A 24000-nucleotide genomic window follows, 5' to 3' on the forward strand; every position below is an offset into this window, starting at 1 on the left:
AAAGTTGAGTTTCAATATTTCCACGCTCTAGTCAGCCAACTGCCGGTGCAGTACAAACGTCTCATCTCGACCGTGGATTACAAGGCAGGAAGAAACCTCCAGACCAAAAAAGGCAGACGCCAAGAGTCGTCCTTGCGCCATTTCGCAGGACAAAGCCAGCGGACATGTGCGCTACGAGGACTGGCAAACTACTCGCAGTCGGCGCTGCAGTCGCGAACTGTCATCGCGCACCCCGTGCGTCTTTTGTTCGCCGCCGGCAACAATGAGGGGAGGGTCCCGGGGCGCCCGGACCAATAGGCGGCCCCGGCTGCGTCCGCGTGGTGGGGAGGCCGGCAGGGGCTGCAACTGGCGGCGGTTGGTGGTGGGGGTGATCGGCGCGCGGCGGAGGGTGGCGCCTGCAGTCGGCGCTGAGGCGGGGTGGCGCGCGGAGGCCGGCGAGCAGTGGCGAGACATGATCGTGTACCGCGGGGCGCCCGAGCCGCTGACGCCCCCGCACTCCAGCCCCGAGAGTCTGCCCGTGGACCACCGCTTCCCGCCCTCGCTCCTAGGTGAGTCGCCCGTGGCGAGTACGGCCTGAGAGTGCGTCGCGAAAGGAAAAAGTGTGCAGCAGCTTGTTCGTCATTACTTGGGCTGTCATCTGCGAAAAATGTGTTTTTTGTCCGTTGCCACACTGACAAGCATTCACAGGCGTACACAGCAAGCAGCATAAGACGTTATGGGGCAACAGTCAGTGTTTTCTCCGCACAGACCTGCACGTAGACGAACAAAGACTTAGTCGGTTGTTTGATGTTCTTGGCCAGATATCAAAAACAATTTTCTTGTAGGATATGAATAAGCTGTCATCTGCGTTATCGCATTAGGTCAACTATCATTCGCTATTGTGGTGCATGTTTCTCTCTAAACCATCATCACTACCCAAGAGTAGTGATGATGTGCATAATGTTATATAAACTTTCATATACGTGAGGGTATTCAGACCCGCTTGTCTAGTATTATTCTGTGTTGTTGCATTTTTTTAAATAGAGAGTGCGTTACAAGACAGGGTGACTTCTGTTAATTACTATACACAAGTATCTAATTATTAATTCTGTGAACACTACACATTGTATGTTTTTTTTTTCTTCTTTTTTAGGATAGGATTTTATTGGTATGTAAACAGTAGGTAGCCGTGCATGTGCGCCGACTCGAATGAGAGAGGCAGGTAGAGACAAGGAAAATGGAGGGGGTATGGGGGAGGGGCAGAGAAAGTGGAGGGGAGTAGACAAGTGTACAGAGGGAGGAAGAAGTGGGAACAGGAAGGAAAGGATGGAACAAGAACTGAAGGAAATACGCAGAGAAGTTCCGATGTGGTGTTGATGTGTTTGACATCATCATAAATAATTCTTCATAAACAGATAATGTCTTAAGCGGTTATATGTCTCAAAGTGAAGGAAATTATTCAACACTACTTCCTAATCGCATAACTAATTCCATTTCACATTCGAATATTTGTCCCTCTCCAACTTTGCCTCTCATTCGCCGTGGCTAAGAGGCATTTCCTTCTCTCTCCCACTTATTCAATTATATATGTAGGTGTGTGTGTGTGTGTGTGTGTGTGTGTGTGGGTGGGTGGGTGGGTGGGTTGGGGGTGGGGGGGCGGTGCGTTCGTTCGTGTGCGCGTGCGGCCGTGCTAACGAGTGCCATCCCTCTTCAAAACGTGGTACTAGCTTTATACAGCTTATATGAATTATGGCGGAAGTTAATTTGGAAAGTTAACTGTTGGTGATCAGTGATTACTTTTTACACGAATCTCAATGATCGGTAGAATTTGTGTGAAAGGAATAATCACTGCGTCTTTCCCCTTCCGTTGCGGCTGTTGGTGTGTGTGTGTGTGCGTGCGTGCGTGCGTGTGTGCGTGCGTGTTACGGGGGGGGGGGGGGGGGGGGGGAGGATTTTGCGCTTCATCTACGTCGATACGTCAGAATAAAAATTCTTCTGTAGCAAACACCTAGCTGCTGTCGTACACGGAAATTTTCTCTCTTTTTTTCGGTTTCTTAAATCTTATATGAGCTTAATCTTGGGTAATGCTGATGAGAAGAGAGACAACGTGCTAATTTTTTTGCAGGTCATTCAGAGATTTGCGCATCTGAAAAACGGAAATCACGAGACGTCAGATAAATAACTAGAAAATGTTAAATCTATACAATCTCGCTGTGCGATTATCTGATAGTGATCATGTGGGCTGTGTGATGTTAAATGTATAATTTAGCAGTATCTAACAATAAAGGAGTTTTGATTATATGGGCATAGCTGTTCGATTATTAGTTGCCTATCCTCTCAGAGGGATACTTTTAATAATACAATTATGTGCACGGCATAGCTAGTGCTAAACTGTTAAAAGCGTTCTTTAAGCGATTACACTTTTGTCAAAATAAATACATACATCTACATAAAACTTTCTAGGTACATTTTATCTACAGCGTACAATAGTTAATCCGGCGTATGCCGGCAATTTTAATATTGTCCGAAATTCAAAAAGGTCAGGAAATGGTCCACTAGTACCCCTACCTCAATTCCCCCACTTCCTCTTCAGGCACGTCATATTCTCTATTCTTTGAACAACGAAAAACACGATTGAGAGTTTTCATTCTTGTTTTAACCCCTTTTTCGTATCGGCCCATCCAGATATTTGCATTTTTGTGAGTAACTTGAGAACAATACAAGCAGGATCCTACATTCGGCTACATAGTTTCACAGTATCGCCTCTGGTCCCGCAACAAAAACCGACAAGAAAACCATAGAAAGACAACTACCATCCAGAAAAAAATTGTGCGTTAGCGGAATGGTGAAGTGGACAGATCGTATTTTTTTGAAATGTGTTTGGCACAAAGCTTAAGTTTTATCGTTGGTAAAAAATGTCTTCTGACTACACGTATTTGCAATTTGAAGTTCTATGTACTTTACAATTTTTAAACACCTTTCCGACATCGTTCTGCCAATTAGAACATTCAAGTTATTAATTTACTTTTTTGTATATTTTATAATAGGCCTAAGAATGTGATACTAGACCGTAGCTTAATATCCAAGCGTACAATATGACTTATTGATGTGTTGCGAGAAGAGTAAAAAAAAAAATCACAGGTCTGCTACTAGTTGCAGGGTTCGGATACTGGTCCCAAGGGAAGTTCTTGTGTTGAGCAGGTAAAAGTTTTGGATTTCGTGTGAGCTGCCGATCAATCATTTTGTAGGATTGAGAGAGATTCGGAAAGAGCTGTTAAATCAGTCAGCGGCGTACTCAAATGTCCAATGGGAATTATTCTTGCCAGCTTCTCGCAGGCTTCTTATTTTGCTTTTAGAACGAAGTCAGCCAAAGAAATCCAACGTTACTTCATTCTCATTAAATCTATGGTGAGAAATATTTTTCAATCCCTCCAAAACGATTTTAATTACAATGCTAATCAATTTTTTAGACAGGGAAAACGTAGTATTCGACTTCCTCTTTATGATTCTTATGCGGAAGACCTATTGGAAGCAGCAGTAGTCAGTACTGCCTCGAATACTGGTTCTTGGAATTATGCTAAGAGGGTCCGCACTGTCGTTGTTCCTCTTCTACAGTTTTTTCCACATAATCGTTGAACAAATATTTGAGACTAGCGTGTGCATGGTGTACCAGTAGCAGTATGCTATTATGGGAATACTGTTCTGTCTTGAGCAAACGCAAATTATTCTTTTTTAATATACAAATATGTTTCGTGCTGTTGTCAAATAGCATCAATAGAATTTTTGTTTGTGTTATTTGACTGAAAGTAGATGAATGAACTGACGACGGTGGAAATTCACCGAACCATGTTACGGCATTAAACAATAATTTGTGTTTGCTCAAGGAGGAACCATGTTTCCGTAATTACATGTTAGGGACCAGACACGGACAAAAAGTGAGCTTTAATAGCAAGATAAATAGTAGTAATAGTAGTTCTTATTATGTTTTTAATCATCCGTGAATTATATTCTGCGGTAGAAAATGGAAAGATAAAAATATAATACGAAGTCATTAATCTCTTTCCCCTTCCTTTCTTTATGGCTTCGAAGGAACTCCATATGCTAAAACAATGTTCAAGAATAAATCGCGGAACAGTTTCCTAAGCGTATGCTCTGCACATGCGCTAGACGTATATACATATATATTATAAAATTGAATTTTGTTGCAGTCTCAAGTGATTTCTTTGCACTTGACATAATATCGCTGAATTATGTTCCCACGTTTTATTAACATGATCAAGTCAGAGCGTGTTTCAGTAATACTGCAGGGGACAGTAGGCGTCGTCCGCTGCTATTTTTGGGCAATGTCTTGTAATTATTATGGTCATCACAGTGCAATATATTCTGTCATTCGTTTACAGGTAGCACACACATTAAGGCGACGAAATTCATGAGGTAACACAAATGCAGATGGCGGTAGTATCGGATACACAAGGTATAAAAGGGCACCGCATTGACATAGCTGTCTTTCGTACCCATGTGATTAATGCGAAGAGGTCTCCGACGTGATTATGACCGTACGACGTCAGTTAATAGACTTTGAAGGCAGTGTGGTAGTTGGAGGCAGATGTAGGGGACATTCCATTTTGGAAGTCGTTAGGGAATTCATTATTCCGAGATCCAAAGTATCAAGAGAGTGCCGAAAATACCAAATTTCAGGTATTACCTCTCAACACAGACAACGCAGTGGCCGTCGGCCTCCACTTAACAACCGAGAGCAGCTGCGTTCGCGTAGTCAGACAGCAACCTGCTTGAAATAACCGCAGAAATAATTGTGGGACATAAGACGAATGTATCCGTTAGGACAGTAAGGCCAAATTTGGTGATAGTGGGCTATCGCAGCAGGCCACAGACACGAGTGCCTTTGCTAACAGCACGACATCGCCTGCAGCGCCTCTCCTGGGCTCGTGACCTAGACCACTGGATAACCGTGGCCTCGTTAGATGACTCCCGATTTCAGCTGGTAAGAGCTGATCGTACGGTTCGAGTGTGGCTCATATCCCAAGAAACCATGAAACCCAGGTTCTCAAGAAGGCGCTGTGCAAGCTGGCGATGCCTCCATAATGGTGGGGGTTGTGTTTATTTGGAATGGACTGAATCCTTTGGCCTAAATGAACCGATCATTGACTGGAAATAGTTATCTTAGGTTACTTGGAGACCATTTGCAGTCATTAATGGACTTCATATTCTAAATCAACGATGGAATTTTCGTGGACGACAATGTGCAATGTCACCGAGCCACAGTTGTTCACAACTGGTTTGAAAAACGTTCTGGACAATTCGGGCGAATGACTTGACCAGCCAGACATGAAACCCATCGGACATGTATGGGGCATAATCGAGAGGGCAGTTTGTGCACAAAGTCCTGAACCAGCAACAATTACGCAATTATGGACGGCTATAGAGGGAGCTTGGCTTAATATTTCTGCAAGGGTCTTCTAGCGACTTGTTGAGTCCGTCACATCCAATTGCTTCACTACGCAGGTTAAAAGGAGGTCCGGCGCGGTATTAGGTGGTATGCCGTGACTTTTGTCACCTCACTGCATTCTGTAACGGAAAAAAATGGCAAGATACAAATGTGATAGGAGGCCATTGATCTCCTTCTCATTACTTTCCTGTTGTCTTCGAAGTAAGTTCACGTACTAGGGTAGTGTTGAAGAACAAATCACCGAACAGTTTCCTAAGCGTGTGCTCTTTTTATACGATAGACGTTTGTAAAAGTCTGGTTATAAAGCCAGAACAGATCATTAAATTTTGTAGCAATCTCAAGCGATTTTTTTCCTCTTCACATAATGTTCCAGAACTATCTTTTCACGTTTTATTGCCGTGATTGAGTCAGAGCGTGTTCTTCTGATACTAAAGAGGCAAAGACGGCGTCTTCTGTCACTATGTATCGGCGATGCCTTGTAATCATCGTGGCTATCGCTCTACAATATATTCTGTAATTCACTTACAGATCGCACATAAGTCTTTTCCGCTTGTAGAGCGACTATTGATGAACTTCCAAAGTGTGACACACGCGGACGCATCACACTTATCTCAGCAAGCCAGCGCTAATGAAGGTAGCAACTGATTTTTGGAGATGCCAAAAGGAAGTTCAAATGGTTCAAATGGCTCTGAGCACTATGCGACTTAACTTCTGAGGTCATCAGTCGCCTATAACTTAGAACTAATTAAACCTAACTAACCTAGGGACATCACACACATCCATGCCCGAACCTGCGACCGTAGCGGTCGCCCTGTTCCAGACTGTAGCGCCTAGAAGCGCACGGCCACTCCGGCCGGCTCAAAAGGAAGTACATGATACGTTGAACAGCAACAAAACGTCATATTTCCCACTGCAAGCAACTGCAGGAAACAACTATGCTGTCATTGTGTACACAGACTGAAAAGTCACGAGCCCATCTTAGAAATATGGTCGTCAACAAATCTTATACGATTTCTATATATCGCCTGCTCCACTCATCACAGAGAGTTTGGCGCTCATTTTATGGACTGGCCGTCAACGAACCAGCTGTTATTCGCCTCAGTGTCCTCGATGTTGTGAAATATCTTTGATTTAAAGCGTTTTTCGTCTTTTCCAAAAGCACACGGGCAAGACCGCCAATGCCTGACGAGAGCGCCCGGTACACAACTTCATTAAATTAAATTAAATACTTGTGTCGTTACGTTTCAGTTCTTCATAAAGCATTTTCAAAACAATACTGTAACGTACTGAAATATCCATGTTTTTACAGATGCCTTTCTAGTTGCATAGAACTAGATTTAAATAAACTTTACTTTTATTGTTTTAATGTATAAGGAACTCATGAAACTGTATAGAATTCTTATTCAAAAAGGAATAATTTAAGTAGCTGACTGCCAGAGGCAACTCCTGAGTTAGGGGACGTCCATTAGTTATGTGAGGAGCCCACCTCTGCCCTAGGGGAGATTTGGTGAGACCCTCTCCCCTGATGTGAGCTTTACCCCGTAGTTGGATACAAGTACGTAAAAATTATTTTTTGTTTTACACATTGATTAAAACACTTTAATAAAACCATGTTTTATTTACGAAGTGTACTAACCCTTCTTTTTTGCAGTTAATATAAAATATTTCATTTTATGCGTGCTAAGCTGAACAGTGCTCTGACGGACAAACGAACAAAAAGGCTCCACGAAAACAATATTAACCGTTTTGACGGATCCGAAAAAAAACGGACCTTTTATTGGCAGTTATATACATAAAATGTCACTGAACCTTTATTTTCGAGTATTTTGGAACTGAAAGGCAACATTGTTTGCGCCTTCCTTTTAAGCTGTTTTTCAGTCTCTTGATTTATATGACCACTAAGAGAATTCTTGTCGGTGAACTCCCGCTTAACGTTCTCCCACAAACGATTAACTTCTTGCTCGCACGTGTGTTTCGACTTGTCGGCATTCTGCTTAACAGACGTCCTACAAAAGTTTTGATACAAGTTCATGTTGAACACAAAATATCGACTTCATATGCTTTGTATAATATCACGACTATCTTACTGACTGACACGCATTCGAATGAAATCTAATACTTGTGCGGCACTTGTTTCAAACTGGGGAATCCCGGATATGGGTACGTGTAAAACGTTCAGTTCAGTTCAGTGAGACCTTAATTATTGGTAGGCAGTTTAATTTTGTCTATGGTCGGTATTAATTATATCAAACAAAATCTTATCTGTTATAATAATGTATATTCTCTAAATTAAAAAGTTGAAGAGGGATTTCCAGTGTCCCCATCCCCCTCCCTTAAACGAGATTTGGTGAGATTTAGCCGGATCCCCTCCTCCATTTTGAGCTCACGTAATTAATGGATGTCCCCTTAGTTAAACCGAAAAAAATATTTACCACACTGTAGTCAAAAGGGTTGAAGATGTTCTACTTTGATGCATGATTACGACTGAGACACGCTGAGCGTCGTTACCGGGGTGGGATGCTTATGCAAGTTGTAATGGTGGAGGGAAGGTGAAAGGATGAACAGATCTTTGCTGTTTGCAGTAATGAATGTCTGCCACATTTCGTAGACCTTTTTTGTCACACATTGACGCGCCCACAGACATTGGGTTAAGATCATACTTATGTAGGCGACTTTCGGCGGGCTGCACTGGGGGAACGATGGCGGTATTTGTTCTTTGTGAGCAACATTAGGCCTTTCTCTACATACTCACCACCTATTTCGCAACTCCTGGAATACCCGCAAGATAGAAAAACGCCCTGCTCAGCCATTTGTTGACAGAACCCTCTAATTTACCCGCAAATCTCTTGGACGCTAGTGTGGATGCTTTGCCTGAGCGAGTGGTGCTGCCGTAACGCGATTTCCCTGTAGGTTTCCTCTACTCAGTCCCCCAGCCGCAGGCCAAGCTGTTGGGCATGAGCCGCTTGCTACCAGACTGGGCTTATGCATAGGAAAGCCCGGATATTCTCTTTTTCTGTAAACAAAACAACGTGCACAGCGCAAGAGAGAGTTTCTCCAAGCATGTCGGTTCAACAGGGCTACCTGCCAGCTACAGCAAGAATTCACGTCCGAAAGGTCACTTTGTAATTCACGTCCGTGTGTGGTCTGTTACGCCACAACGCCCGAAGGTGACAAGTTCGTGAATTTAAATGCTGGACAACGTTCCTTACCATGCCATAGCCTATTATTATTGTTCTTTAATAGCTTTCCAATAAACTTTTAAATCGCTGCGACGTTCCCGCCGCCTTACTGTCATCTCTTCGAATCTGTTGTAGAGAAATTCCATCTTCTACAAGATACAGTTTATTTATTTTTGCCTTATCAAAACTTGTTTCACTTTCTATGCTGTTTTCGATGGGATTTTGTTTATCATTATGTCTGATCTTAATTACAGATAATTAGACGTTTAGTATTACGTTGGTTCCATACGAGCACCCAGAATAACTTTTTGTCCAGAAGCAAAATTAAACAAAGGTATCGAGCAAATGCTGGTTATCTGTCGGGGGCATTAACCAGCCTGTCTCGTAGCTTCGTTCGTTACGTAGATATGGACAGCAGTGCGTCTTTTTTAAATATCACTCTTCATTTATATTCAGTAGTTCACTTTCTCTCCTCAAGACTGATCAAAGACGTATCGCAGTAAACCAAGCGCATAAACATTACGTTAGTAAGAAACTTCACACAGTTAAGTTGACAGTGCTACTTTATGTTAACCGTTTGGTACGAAAAGTAGACGTATGGGCAGGTAAATTCAAGTAAGTTTTATGTAAACAGAGTAAGTGAAGAGAATAGGTTTGCTGGCATGAACTGACAGATCAGCGTAGGCACAGCTCAGGTCGATCCTAACAACCAAATGTTACTTACTGTATGGGCTAATCTAACTCCAAGATGGAATTAGATTAATCACAGTACTGATTAGTCCTTGAAAGCAGTAAAAGTTAGTAGGACTTCCGTAGAATGTGTCACGTAAAATGTTGTCATACTTCACAATGAGTTCTCTCTCACAACAGATTCAGTTTTGGAGTTGTAAGCTCTGGTAAATTATTTTTAACCTTACTCATAAACACTTCGAAAACACTTATGTAGTTATAGAGGAGGTGCAAAGAGAGGAGATGGGCTGTTATATTTCAGAATGAGTTTTTTTCTCATAAGAGAGTTAGTTTAGAATCTGTAAATTCCGATAAAGTGATACTACATTTAACCCTAATATAAGTACTTCGAATACACTTTCGTACACACACAGTGTGCGTGCAATTACAACAGTGGTGCTTTATGTTAACTGTAAATTTATGACAATGAGAGAAATCTACGTACGTGCTGCAAATGTAATTAATGTACTATCGGTCAGTTATAGTCTTAAGGAATATTGATACTGTTCTTTACGTGTGGGCACTTTAATATGATGTTCTCTTGGGGTTTGTGTGGTACGACACAGCAACACAAACAGCGACATGTTGATCGTCGAGTCGCAGATGTAGCCTACCTCGTGAAGATTGCAGCGTGGTTCTCTGTAGTCGATGTTCTGTACTGGAATTTTGCTCTGTTGTATTAAGATGGCGATGACTGCCCCGTTAATTATCAAAACTAATCACAAAAACTGAAATAAAATTAAGTTGTGGCTCCGGTGTGCTGTTCCGTAACAGGACACATTGTAAATAAAACAAAACTGGTTCGACAAGTGCGGGACGGGATATGTTTGGTTAAAATTACGAATGCGAAATTTTCACATTCAGTAATGAAAACTTCTTGGCTGTCCCATTTAATATTAAGTCGTCGCTTTATTACTCTCAATTCAAAATAAGCAGTCGGAAGCTTGGTCCTCACTCACTTCTAAATACAGTTACGAACAACCCGATTCGCAGTTCGGATCACAGGACACAACACGTCAAATTTCACTCATCAGTCCGTACAACAATAAAATACATAGTCTCTGTCTGTCCTTCAGTAACTCACAGATTAGTTTTGTTGGTTGCTTGGAATACGTAACCACACTGTGGCACTCTCCTAACCTGACTGCTGCCGATTCTGTAAGAAGGTTTTACGCCTCTACGGTATCTTCTTCGCTCTCAGTCGTCTTCTGCGATGATCTTCTAATCTTCTTGCCTGTCATTAGTTCTTTCTTCTCCTGATGTCTCCTTCTCCTGCGCTTCCTCTTCTGCGTCGACTCCAAAATAAATTTCTTTTCTCTGCTACAGTCTTTGCAATCTGTAGCAAAAACAGTGCAGCAACCATCTTCTGGAATGTTCCAGGTTCTACTCGGATTTCCTCGCAAGTAATGACGTTCTCCGTCTCAAATGTTCTACCTCGGATTTCCTCCAAACCTTTTGCTCTGCCAGCATTGCTATAACCACTCTTTTCTCCACAAACAACGAAACTTTTCACCGATATCCAATACGCTCGCGACCGATCGACTTAATACTTCAACCGTCCTGCTTTGAACTCATCTTCTTCCAGTCTGCACGTTCCCTTTCTCCAAACTTCGCCTTCCGACCAAAACCGTTCAGAAATACTTCTCTTAACGAAATATAACTGTCTTCTCTACCAATAATTTGATTTATCACAACCGCCTGTTTTAACCTTGCTGAGTCCCTCCTTGAACTAATTTTCTCATCAGTTATCTCTCCTGCGTTCGTAAAACTTTCATACGGATACCACTTTCTCTCTTGAACTCAAGCTTCCAGAAACTCACAGACGTTATACACGGGTACGATCAAAATACTGTTACAATCCAAAAAACCGGTATTAATTTATATAACGATTTCACATCACATATTCGCATGTAGAACGTCACAATTTGACTAAAGGGAATTCAAAAGAAAGGAAACAAAGAAAAAATATGTATAGTTTCATAATGTTTACTGTGAGATTTCATATTAGTGGGTAATTCTATTACATAAACATCAAAGGGGACTAAAATATGCCCGTCTCAGTCGTGAGGAAAGGAAATGGATTACCGAATAAATTGTACAGGCCCGCAGCTCGTGATCGTGCGGTAGCGTTCTCGCTTCCCGCGCCCGGGTTCCCGGGTTCGATTCCCGGCGGAGTCAGGGATTTTCTCTGCCTCGTGATGGCTGGGTGTTGTGTGATGTCCTTAGGTTAGTTAGGTTTAAGTAGTTCTAAGTACTAGGGGACTGATGACCATAGATGTTAAGTCCCATAGTGCTCAGAGCCATTTGAACCATTTGAAATTGTACAGGGTGCTATTTGAAAAAAAAAAAAGTACTGCTGTTCTTATCTTTGTAATGAATAATGTTAGAAGGAAAGCAGTGATGCTGGGTAATTTCCCGCTGATATGCGAACAATATCTGCTTGATAAATTTTTAATTTTACTTCTGGACAAATAGTTATTAGCGGTGCCCATCATAAATGGAACACACTGTATACAGCCGTAGACACATCGATAGCAGGTAATGAAAACCTCGTAAACCATTTTGCTGAATTTTACAGGGAAGCAAAGACGGTTTCTTAAAAATTACATAAAGTGATAAAGTTACTACATTTGAAACTATGTAGTAGAAGGCCAGTTATCGTCCAATTAGAGAAATTCATACGCTTTCTAATCTCTGTTTGATAAAAGAGATACGGGTTACTGGAATTAAGGGTTTTCACAGACAGATGGAGTTACGAGATTTTCATTACCTACCATCGACATGTTATACAACACAGCTATAAAATTTTACTTTCATGCTGTGTTGAATATTAGGCCTAGAATAGTAATTTGGAAAATAAGATAGTTATACAATTGCTCACATGTCTGACGCACAAGAAGCAGGGCTACTCATAAAGTTTTAATTATCACCTCAAGAATAAAGAAATAAAAAATCCTCGTAATTTTTTGTTTGGTTGTAGGTACCGGATGGTTATAAGTAAGTGGCAGTGTAGGCTATAACAGCGTATGACACCGAAACTTAATCTATTACTCCGGAACTGATTTACACTGGAAAAAATTACTTTCAGTTTTAGCCACTAGGTGCAAATCTGGCGCTGTACAGTATGTCGTTGACGTCTTTGGTGCTGATATTGAACAAACTGTGTAAGCGGCAGTTAATAATAAAATCAGCATTATGTCTTTCTCACTTGTTTGACGTTTTCTGTCCACATTCCGATCCTCATCCAACACATATGGAAAAATTTCTATATTTTTTCTTACATTCACAGCCGCAGATTTGCACCTGGTGGCCAAAATTGTAACTAATTTTTTCCTGTGTAAATCGGTTCCGCATTAACACATTAGGATAATCTATCCATAATTCGCTGCCACAATGGGCCTTTGTGAGCAGCTCCACTTTTAATTGTATCCACCCTTACATACCTGCAGTCCAGGTACACATTGAAATGCCGGCGCCGAATGCCATATCATACCGCTAGTGGAATCAGACGAAAATATGGGAGCCCATGGAGAAGGTGGAGAAGGGCTGAGACATTGTATTTTCTTCATCTAGCTGCGCGCTACGGTACTTACTGGCGCCAGGATTACAACGTGTACCAGCAATGCAGATATGTACTTTTATTTTAGATCATCGGTCTTCTGACTGGTTTTATGCGGCCAAGCACGAATTCCTCTCATGTGCCAACCTCTTCTTCTCAGAGTAGCACTTGCGATCTCTGTCCTCAGTTCTTTGCTAGACGTACTACAGTCTCCGTTTTTCTCAACAGTTTTTACCCTCTACAGCTCCCTCTATTACTATGTACATTATTCCTTGATGTCTTTTAACAGATGTCCTACTATTCTATCCCTTCTTTTATCAATATTTTCCATATATTCTTTTCCTTGCCGTTTCTACGGGGAACCTCCTGATTCCTTACCTTATCTGTCCACCTAATTTTCAACAGTCTTCTATAGCGCCACGTCTCAAATGCTTCGATTCCCTTCTGTTATGGTTTTCCCACAGTTCATCTCTCACTATCATACAATGCTGTGCTCCGAACGTACATTCTCAGAAATTTCTTCTTCAAATTAACACCCACGTTTGATACTAGCAGACTTCTCTTGCCCAGGAATGCCCTTTCTGCCAGTGCTAGTCTGCTTTTTATGTCTACCGTCTCCCAGGTAGCAGAATTCCTTAACTTCATCTGCTTCGTGATCACCAGTCCTGATGTTAAGTTTCTCGCTGTCCTCATTTCTTCTGAGTCTCATTACTTTCGTCTTTCTTCGATTTACTCTCAGTCCATACACTGTTCACAGCATTCAGCAGATCATGTAATTCTTCTTCACTTTCACTGGTGATAATAATGTCATCAGCGAATCTTATCATTGATATCCTTTCACCTTGAATTTGAATTCCACTCCTGAACCTTTCTTTTATTTCCATCATTCCTTATTCCATGTACAGATTGAACAGTAGCGGTAAATGCCTACATCCCTGTCTTACACCAGTTTTAATCCGAGGACTTCGTTCATGGTCTTCCTCTCTTATTGTTCCCGTCCGCAGTTCGTGGTCTCGCGGTCGCCTCTCGCTTCCCGAGCATGGAGTCCCGCGTTCGATTCCCGGCGGGGTCAGGGATTTTCACCTGCCTCGGGATCACTGGGTGTTTCTGTTGTCACAGTCTGCTTTCCGCAGCGCTGCGGCGAGGACGTCTTGTTTACGTCCCGTCCGCGCGGTCGCGAGTGCCCGTAGTTGTTTACTACTGCGTTGTCGCTAGTTTAGAGTCCATCACTACCGACGCAACATGGTACATTCATACAGACAAACCACCATCAAGATCAGTTTTCAATCCGATCATGCACGACGGCGAGCTTTTGAAGTGGAACGTTTTCTACGTGACGACGTTAAAATTGACCCGCGAGACATAATTGGTATCCATCTCTCTATCACGAGCAGTGTTGTCTACGTCAAGCTAGTAAGTGACGAGGTGTGCAACAGAATCGTGAGCGCACATGCGAACGATCTTAAATTCAAACATTCTGATGGCCATATTGGGGCGGTCTCTATCGATCACGCGGGGCTTGGCCTCCGTACGATACGCGTCTTCGAGCTCCCTTTCGAAGTACCACCGGACGTAGTCACCGCGGCTTTCCAGCCCTACGGCAGAGTGATCAGCCATATGGCCGAAAAATGGATCACCTTTACAACGTACCCCGTTCTTAACGGGGTACGACAGATTAAAATTGAACTGACCCAACATGTTCCGTCATATCTTGTCATCGGCGGATGTAGGGCGATCATTATGTATGACGGTCAGCCACGCACTTGCTCTGGTTGTGGCCAAGTAGGGCACGTCCGGTCGGATTGTCTCTGACGATGCCTTACTCAAATCCCGACAGGTGAATCTATGACTCCTTCTACGGTGACGACCCTTCCTCTCAATTACGCCGAAGTTACACGGGCAGCAACCTTTTCCGATGGTGACGACATTAGTCCGATAGCCGCCCCCGATGGCGAGACCATAATGGCTTCTGCAGTACAGGATCCGACCTCTACAACGGCGCCCCCACCTGAAGATAATCACCGACCGACCTTGCAAGAAGGCGTGGATGCCAGGATAGACATTGACCCACGGGTTGTGCCGACAGCGGCTTTTCTTCCAGACACCGAAGCAGCTGAAGAAATCCACCCACATTCAGATACTGAAACACACATCCGTAAACAGCGTTCCCCGGGAAAACACAAGAGACGGCGGCGTGCTCCATCGGACGAGTGTTTGCAGCGATCGTCTGACATGGACTGTGGAAATTCCGACGACGGTACCGGCGGTACAGAGGCCGCTGAAACTTCCAACTCAACAGATCGCCGTGGTGACGGCTTCAGCCCCTCCGACCCCACAGAACAGCAGGATCACAAGCAGACAGCCGCTGCCGATTCCCAGCCAGCAGAGCCGATGGAGTCAGCGCCGAGTGCCGCAGCAGCCACTAACAGCCATCAACAGCCGATGGTATTTTATGGCGACTGGGTGGACGACTGTGAGGAATGCTCCTTGCCCATCGTGTCGGACGACACGGGGGGAAATTTACCCCACCAGTGTTGATCCTTTCCCGCCGTCAGTTACAGTGACGAGACAGCCTTACAAGGATATTGATGGCCAACACGGATGCTGTGGATAGACCTCAAACTTATCGCGTTGCAACTATAAACAACAACACTATACGGACGCGCGCTAAGTTATCCTTGCTTCAGGATATGTTGAACTCTGCTTCCATCGACATAGCCCTTCTCCAGGAAGTGTACGTCGACGACTTCCCAGGCATGTACGGTTACGATGCTTGCGTCTCTCCAGCTACCCCAACAGGCAGCGGTGTCGCTGTACTTCTTCGGGGAGGGATAGTGGCGAACGATATCCTGTTTCTGCCTGGGGCAAGAGGAATGGCACTCACAATACTGGGTGTCCGCCTTATCAATATCTACGCACCTTCCGGGACGGACAAACGTCGCGAACGTTCACGATTCTTTGCGGAAGACGTCGCCCCGCTCTTCCAAGGCCGCCACGACCGTCTGGTGTTTGGAGGTGACTACAATTGCGTACTGGCGCCCAGATACCAACTCCCACGACATAATCCGTGCCCGGAACTCGAGACGCTAATTCGAGACCTGCAGATGGTGGACACTTGGGAACATCTTCACGGCCACCGACCGGGATTCACGCACTTCACGAGTCACTCTTCCAGTCGTATCGATCGGATTTATGTCTCACGCTCTCTCGCCGCTGGAACACAGGATGCGGAACTGTGGCCTGCAGCATTCTCGGACCACTCAGCTTACATTTGTGCCGTCACCCTGCGGCGGCAACAAGTGTGGAGAAGCCGCAGCCCGTGGAAATTAAACATCGCTCACCTGTCGTACCCGGATTGCCGCCAAGCCGTTGAGGATACGTGGCATTCGTGTGAAAATCGCCTCCGTGCATATCCCACAACGATCGGCTGGTGGTTGGACTGCGCCAAACCGGCACTGAGGCGAACGTTGATAACCTACGGTCGTGACCACGCTACTTGGCGAAGACATACACTCGACTTTTACTTCTGGGTCCTGCGCGACTGCGATGCTAAGGCGCCGTCTCCGGAACGACAAACGGAACGTCCACCGTGATAAGGCTCAGATACTCGCTCATATGCGACGCCACCTAGAGGGGGTAGTCATCCGCTCGAGGACGCAGGATCGGATACCGAGCGAACGCCCGTCAATATTCCACGTCCTTCGTGAACGTAAACGACGCCAACGAGCGCTGATACGCTTCATCGACACGGAAGACGGTCATCGCCTCACCACGCAACAAGACATAAACACAGCGTTCTACAATCATTATTCCCAACTCTATTCCGCTTAGACCCCTGATCCGACAGCACTGGAGGACGTCTCTCAGACAATTTACGGCACCGTCACCCCGGTAATGGAAGCGGCCTTGATGGAAGAAATTACAGAAGAAGAAGTGATCGACGTCATTAGAAAAGGAGCTATCAACAAGTCTCCGGGTCCTGATGGCCTCCCCTTGGAATTTTACCGGACTTTTCAATATTTATTAGCCTCCCGATGGACGGACATCTGTCGCGAACTACTACCCCCGGACGTGCCGCTCCTTGCGGCCCTTGTGGAAGGGATGATTATTCCTATTCACAAACCGTCCGATGGCTCACGACTGCAGGACTACCGCCCGTTGACGCTATTGAACTGCGACTTTAAGATCTTTTCTCGACTGTTGGCGGCGCGGATACGCCAGACCCTAAGAAATGTTATCTCACCCGATCAAACGTCATTAGGAGGCGACAATAATATTCAAACAGCACTCAGTGAATATCGTGACTTGATCTCACTGGCGAGGGCATGTCGTCTGAAGGGTGCACTGGCGGCAATCGATTTTAGTCAAGCTTTCGACCGAGTGGACCACAACTATTTGGAAGCGGTCCTCCAACATATGCGGTACCCACAGCCATTCTTCACTGTCGTCATGCGACTACTCTGTGGCGCGACGTCCAAGGTGGTCGTCAACGGCCGACCTTCGCAGCCCCTCACCATTTCTCGATCGATACGCCAAGGCTGCCCTCTGTCCACTTTACTTTACGCTGTGGCCATGGAACCTCTCCTCTGAGGCCTGCGCCAATGACTAACGGGTATGACGTTACGAGACTACACTTTCCGGTGTAAAGCGTACGCTGACGACCTGGTGATTGTCATCCGCAACGGTGACGACACCGCTAGCGCACTAAATTGGATAGCGAAATATGGCATGGCCACTGGTAGTTGTATCAACCTCGCAAAATCGGTGGCGATGAACATCGGGGTCGGATTGTCTGAGAACACTGTCACCCCCTTAGAGCTCAGAGATAGTTTGAAATGTCTTGGCATTGATTTTACAGACGATATACGACGGACCGCTGCTCACAACTTTCGACGGCTTTTACGAAATGTTCGGACTGGAATTGCCAACAACCGCCTACGAGCCCTGGACATCGTCCAACGGACCCAGTATGTTATCACACATTTAGCGTCACGCATTCCGCACATCGCCCAGATATTACCTATACCGGTGATGTTAGCTCGCCGTATACTTGCGGCTTTTGGGTCCTTCGTGAGTTCAGGAATGCTTTTCAAGATCAAATATGACACTCTCACCCTTCCACCGGATCGGGGAGGGCTTGGCCTTTATCACGTTTATGACAGAGCGGTCGCCCTATTTGTGAGCACATTAGTCAAACTATGGCACCGCCGTCCGAACAGTCTGACCAGTTTGTTAATAGAAGAACTAGCACCACCCTCCCTGTTGCCGCCTGTGCCGATACACCTCGTCCCATCCTCGCTCTTCTACATCGGTGTCTTTTACCTCGAACTCAGTTACGTTCGACTTGCCTTACCAGCGACTCAACTGGCAACGGCAAAGACGGTTTATAGGGTCCTGCAACGTGGACTACCCGATAACGTCGTGGAGAGGAAGCACCCGAACGTCAACTGGCGAGTAGTGTGGAGGACAATTCACCACGTAACACTGGACACTGACGTCACGGCGATGTGGTATATCACTGTCAACGGTAAGCAGGTGACCAGATCAAGGCTACATGCGATCCACATGGTAGACTCACCCACGTGCACGAGCTGTGGCGTTCAAGACAACGATGAACACCGTCTTAGCTGTGGCGAGTCTACGGCAGTGTGGCACTTAGTGAGGCAAATGTCAGCATACTTCCTTCGGGTAACGCCGAATCATATCGACCCCAAGACTATCTTATTACCCACGCACTAAAACTAATGCAATGACGTGGCTTCGTGGACATGCAGTGCATTATTTGTTTCAAGACGGCACTAAGGACACTTTAGACTTTTGGAACTATTTGCAGGAACGACATTGCAAGATCCTCCGTAACCCAAAGTATCGACAATATTTTTCCAATTTTTTGTGGAGTGCGTTCCACGACCCTCCACGTAGCTGGAATATCACGGGTAAGAGAAGCTAAATTTACAATACGATGATAGAACACTACAAGGTAGAACGTGGGATCTACTTTCATCATTACGAGAAGTCATACCTGGATGATACAGCAGATGGAGAGTTTCGTTGTGAACCCTCACGCTCTGTAGCAGTATTTGCCCCATTTCCTCTTTTTTTCCCCGGTGCAAAAAGGTCTTCGCAGTTTTAGTTTTCCCATCCGGAGCAAGATGTAGCACTGGTTAATGGTGGTATGGATTCCACCCTTCAGTCCTGTTTCATGTTTTCCTTCGCCCTGCACTTTGCTCTCTTTCTTTATGCCTTTTCCTACAACTATTAGCATGGTTTTAGTTACGTACGTCCCCAACTCGACGCAACGAGTGCACTTACTAGTTTTCAGTTCCTTACTGTTAAAAAAAATTTTAAAAATAAAAAAAATGAAAAAAATTAAAAAAACTAAAAATAAATAAATGAATAAATAAAATAAAAAATCACAATAAAACACCAACTGCATCCTTTGTACCACATCACATCCCCAGGATGGGAGGGAGGAGACATCTTGGCCAGGCCTCGGGTCGCGACCCCTGCCCACCTTGCCTCCGCCAGCCCACTACCTGATCCATCTCCCCCCCCCCCCCCAAAAAAAAAAAACATGGAGTCCCGCGTTCGATTCCCGGCGGGGTTAGGGATTTTCACCTGCCTCGGGATCGCTGGGTGTTTCTGTTGTCCTCATCATTTCATCATCACTCATGAAAGCTTCGAGACTCGACTGAGGTTGGGAATTTGTACGGGCGCTGATAACCACGCAGTTGAGCGCCCCACAAACCAAACATCACCATCTTATTGTTCCCTCTTGGATCTAGTACATTTTGTATATCGCCCGTCTTTCCCTATACCTTACCCCTAGTTTTCCTCAGAATTTCGAACATCTTGCACCATTTGACACAGCTGAATGCTTTTTCCAGGTCGACAAATCCTTTGAACGTGTCTTGATTTTTCTTTATTCTGGCTTCCATTATCAACCGCAACGTCAGAATTGCCTCTCTGGTGCCTTTCTCTTTACAAGAGCCAAACTGTGCAACTTGTACCTACAAACAAACAAAAATTACTGAAATTTATTTTTTTCGATGTGATAATTAAGACCTTGTGTGTGCCCCTGGTAATGCTATATACAGTGTGTAGAACTCATTACGCAGCCCGCCAGCCTGAACGTGTCCCTGTCGTACTGTTGCAGCGAGCATCCCCAAGTGCGGCGGCTGCCAGCAGCTCATCCTGGACAGGTTCATCCTGAAGGTGCTGGACCGCACGTGGCACGCCAAGTGCCTCAAGTGCAGCGAGTGCAGCGGACAGCTGAGCGACAAGTGCTTCGCGCGCAACGGCCAGGTCTTCTGCAAGGAGGACTTCTTCAAGTGAGTACCCGCGAGGCCTGCGACTCCCTGCAAGCACGCTTCAGTGCTAGCCTTAGAAAATTACACAGTCAGTAGTCCGTGTTCTTCACAGTTAATTCCGCCACAAGGTAGAAATCTGAATCGATCTCGGCCATGGCATTCATGGTGGATCCAAATAATTTCCTTGCCTATTACAATTTCACGTACGATGGTATAACTTGCAATGGAAAACGAAGCAGTTCTTCCTCGTGTAAAATAGATTTTCATCAAAGCATCACTATTCAATAATTCAGGATGGGCAAATAAAAGTTACCCGGAGAACAGAGTTTCAGGGTACAAAGAAACACAGCAGAGGAAAGGAAATACAGTGCTAACCTACTGCAGAAGATGTTGAAAGTGGCCACCATTCATTTCCTGGCACTTTTGGACACTGGTCAACAAGTTGCTGTAGGTGGGTCGAAAGTGGACTCCTGAAACTGCTGCAGTCTCAACCCAAATGTTCTGCTGCAGTTATCGAAGGCTATGGGGGTTGTTGCAATACACTGTACACTTGAGAGCTTCCCACACAGCAGCAGATGTTGAAAGTAACCACCATTCATTTCCTGGCACTTTTGGGCACTGATCAGACAAGTTGCTGTAGGTAGGTCGAAACTGGACTCCTGAAACTGCTGCAGTCTCAACCCAAATGTTCTGCTGCAGTTATCGAAGGCTATGGGGGCTGTTGCAATACACTGTACACTTGAGGGCTTTCCACACTGCAGCAGGTGTTGAAAGTGACCACCATTCATTTCCTGGCACTTTTGGGCACTGGTAATCAAGTTGCTGTAGGTGGGTCGAAAGTGGACTCCTGAAACTGCTGCAGTCTCAACCCAAATGTTCTGCTGCATTTATCGAAGGCTATGGGGGTTGTTGCAATACACTGTACACTTGAGAGCATCCCACACTGCAGCAGATGTTGAAAGTAACCACCATTCATTTCCTGGCACTTTTGGGCACTGATCAGGCAAGTTGCTGTAGGTAGGTCGAAACTGGACTCCTGAAACTGCTGCAGTCTCAACCCAAATGTTCTGCTGCAGTTATCGAACGCTATGGGGGCTGTTGCAATACACTGTACACTTGAGGGCTTTCCACACTGCAGCAGGTGTTGAAATTGACCACCATTCATTTCCTGACACTTTTGGGCACTGATCAGCAAGTTGCTGTAGGTCGGTCGAAACTGGACTCCTGAAACTGCTGCAGTCTCAGCCCAAATGTTCTGCTGCAGTTATCGAAGGCTATGGGGGTTGTTACAATACACTGTACATCTGAGGGCTTTCCACACTGCAGCAGGTGTTGAAAGTGACCACCATTCATTTCCTGGCTTATTGGGCACTGATCAGCAAGTTGTTGAAGGTGTGTCGAAATTGGACTCCTGAAACTGCCGTAGTCTCAACCCAAATGTTCTGCTGCAGTTCTGGAAGACTATGGGCGTTGTTGCAATACACTTTACACTTGAGGGCTTCCCACACAAAGTAATCGCATCCTGATAGATCACATGACCTGGATGGCCAGCTAGGGCCGCGACCAGACTGTAACAACTCTGCCAGGCACGACGATTTATAAATGTACTCCAAAATTCGCCCAGCTGTATGGACAGTTGTTCCATCCTATTGGAAGTTGTGTAGATCTTTACCTCCTCCGTTAATGCTGCCACGTACGGTTTCAAAATATTGGCAATGTAACGCGTCAAAGTCGGGGTTCATGACAGAAGATGGGACCAATAATGCGGCTCGCAGACACTACATACCAAACCCGACCTCTCTGATCACCCAATGGTGTTTCCTGGAAGTTCTGCGGATTCTCCGCTGCCCAGAACCTGTGATTCTATGTGTTGAAATAATCACTCAGGTTGAACCAGGCTTCGTCAGAAACAAAGAACAGAGCCGTGTCCAAGCCATGCATGCTTATCTCAGTGAACAGCCAGGAGCATCTGCTGGTTTTAATGCATGATCAACAGGCACTCGGTAGGGACGCATCTGCTGGTCGAGGTGGAGTATTTGTCCGCGTTATCGACGTGATACGCCGGTCTCTTGCGGCAAGCGTCGGGTTCATTTGATACGACTCCGAAGCATTTTCTGGTGTGCGGGTACGTTGCGGAATGTTTCTTGACTTCTTGGAAACTGCTCCTGTCTGACGCCGTTTTCGGATTAAGCGTTGCATGGCACTCTGAGAGCATTAAACTTCTCAACAAACAACTGACCGTTTCCACGACTTTTCTGTCTTGTAACTTTCCACAACGAACAGTCGCTGCTCCACTGTGAGTACCATCGCCCCTTTTGCACTGCTCCACTCACACTGACAACAGCCCGCACTACGCTCTGAACCGGTGTGGATCACGTGGCGGGCGAAAACGTGGTGTGCGTATTAGGTGGTGAGGTTATATGCAAACCTTCATGTCCAATCGTATCCACTTGTCCGGGCCACTTTTATTTGCCCCACCCTCCATAAATAATTCATTCATTTAACGACGAAGGAAACTTCGCATTTTTATTTCATTACTAGCTAATATTTATTTAACTTGGTCATAGCTGTTTCATTATTATATGCTAATCAGCCATGAGCAATGAACAGAGTTCTTGGAGTCAATCAGTGCGTAAAAACATACACAATACAGCTGAAATCTATAGTGACCTTCGAGGAAGCTAAAATAAAATGTAAATGTCGTGTGACTTGGGCCTCTCGTCAGCTAGACCGTTTGCCGGGTGCAAGTCTTTCGATTTGATGCCACTTTGGCGACTTATGCGTCGATAGGAATGAAATGATGATGATTAGGACAACACAACACCCAGTCCCTGAGCGGTGAAACTCTCCGACCCAGCCGGGAATCGAACCCGGGCCCTTAGGATTTACATCCTGTCGCGCTGAGCACTGAGCTACCGGGGCGGACTCGACGGGGGCTTGAAATGTGTTATTCAGTCGTAAGTTGCAATTCGCTTTCGCTAAAACAACGAAAATTGGCATACAGACAAAAATTCCCAACAAAACTTTAACAGAAGTCCGCACCATTATAATGGCTAGAACTACAGGGATTGCACAAAAATATGGAAACACCGCGAGAAATGCGTGCTCGAAAATAAATGCAGAAGCCAGCCAAATCTGTCGGTTGCGCTGTTGTATTTGACCACGAACGGCGCCTGTGAAATGTCCTCAATGAGTCTCAAGTGTCAGCCGTGGCCAGAACAGTGTTCTGTGTAGTGCTGGGTGAATATGTCAAACCTGACTGAATCCGAACGTGTGCAGATTGTTGGTGCTTCCTAACCAAGGGAGCCGATGTGTTTGGTGCTTCAAGATTCACCTTGTGGGCGTTTTATACCGCATACTGGAAAGGCGGAGAAAACATCATCAGCTGAATCAAAACGCGGACGAAAGTATGTACTTAGTGATCGTGACCGACGGTCACTGAAGAAGACCGGGACGAAAAATAAGAGGACGGCAGCTGCAAAAATCACTGCAGAACTGGTGTCAGCAGCAAAACAACACGACGGGAGCTTAAGCAGCGAACTACAGGGCAAGATCGAATACAAAGCTACACATTAGTGATGAGAATGTCCGTTACAGGAAAATGTGGTGCCGAAGCTGTAAAACATAGATAATGGATCATTGGTAGAATGTCGTTTTGTCGGATGAGTCTTGTTCCACAATTTTTCCAACTTCTGGCCGCGTTTACGTCCCAGGAGTGAAATATGGCGGAGGTTCGGTGACGGTTTGAGCAGCCCCATTGCCGTACTCCATGGGTCG

General features: G+C 45.2%; 1 protein-coding gene across 1 annotated transcript in view; it reads left to right on the forward strand.

Moving 5' to 3' along the window:
• The first annotated feature begins 262 nt into the window (after positions 1-262).
• The window catches only part of LOC124799121 (LIM/homeobox protein Lhx3), a 202566-nt gene continuing 178828 nt past the window's right edge, over positions 263-24000 (forward strand). The window contains exons 1-2 of the mRNA XM_047262658.1: positions 263-548; positions 20058-20244. Of these exons, the coding sequence (XP_047118614.1) occupies positions 263-548; positions 20058-20244 (473 nt within the window). The remainder of the gene's footprint in view (positions 549-20057; positions 20245-24000) is intronic.

This window comes from Schistocerca piceifrons, chromosome 5, assembly GCF_021461385.2.
Source record: "Schistocerca piceifrons isolate TAMUIC-IGC-003096 chromosome 5, iqSchPice1.1, whole genome shotgun sequence".
Lineage (NCBI taxonomy): Eukaryota > Metazoa > Arthropoda > Insecta > Orthoptera > Acrididae > Schistocerca > Schistocerca piceifrons.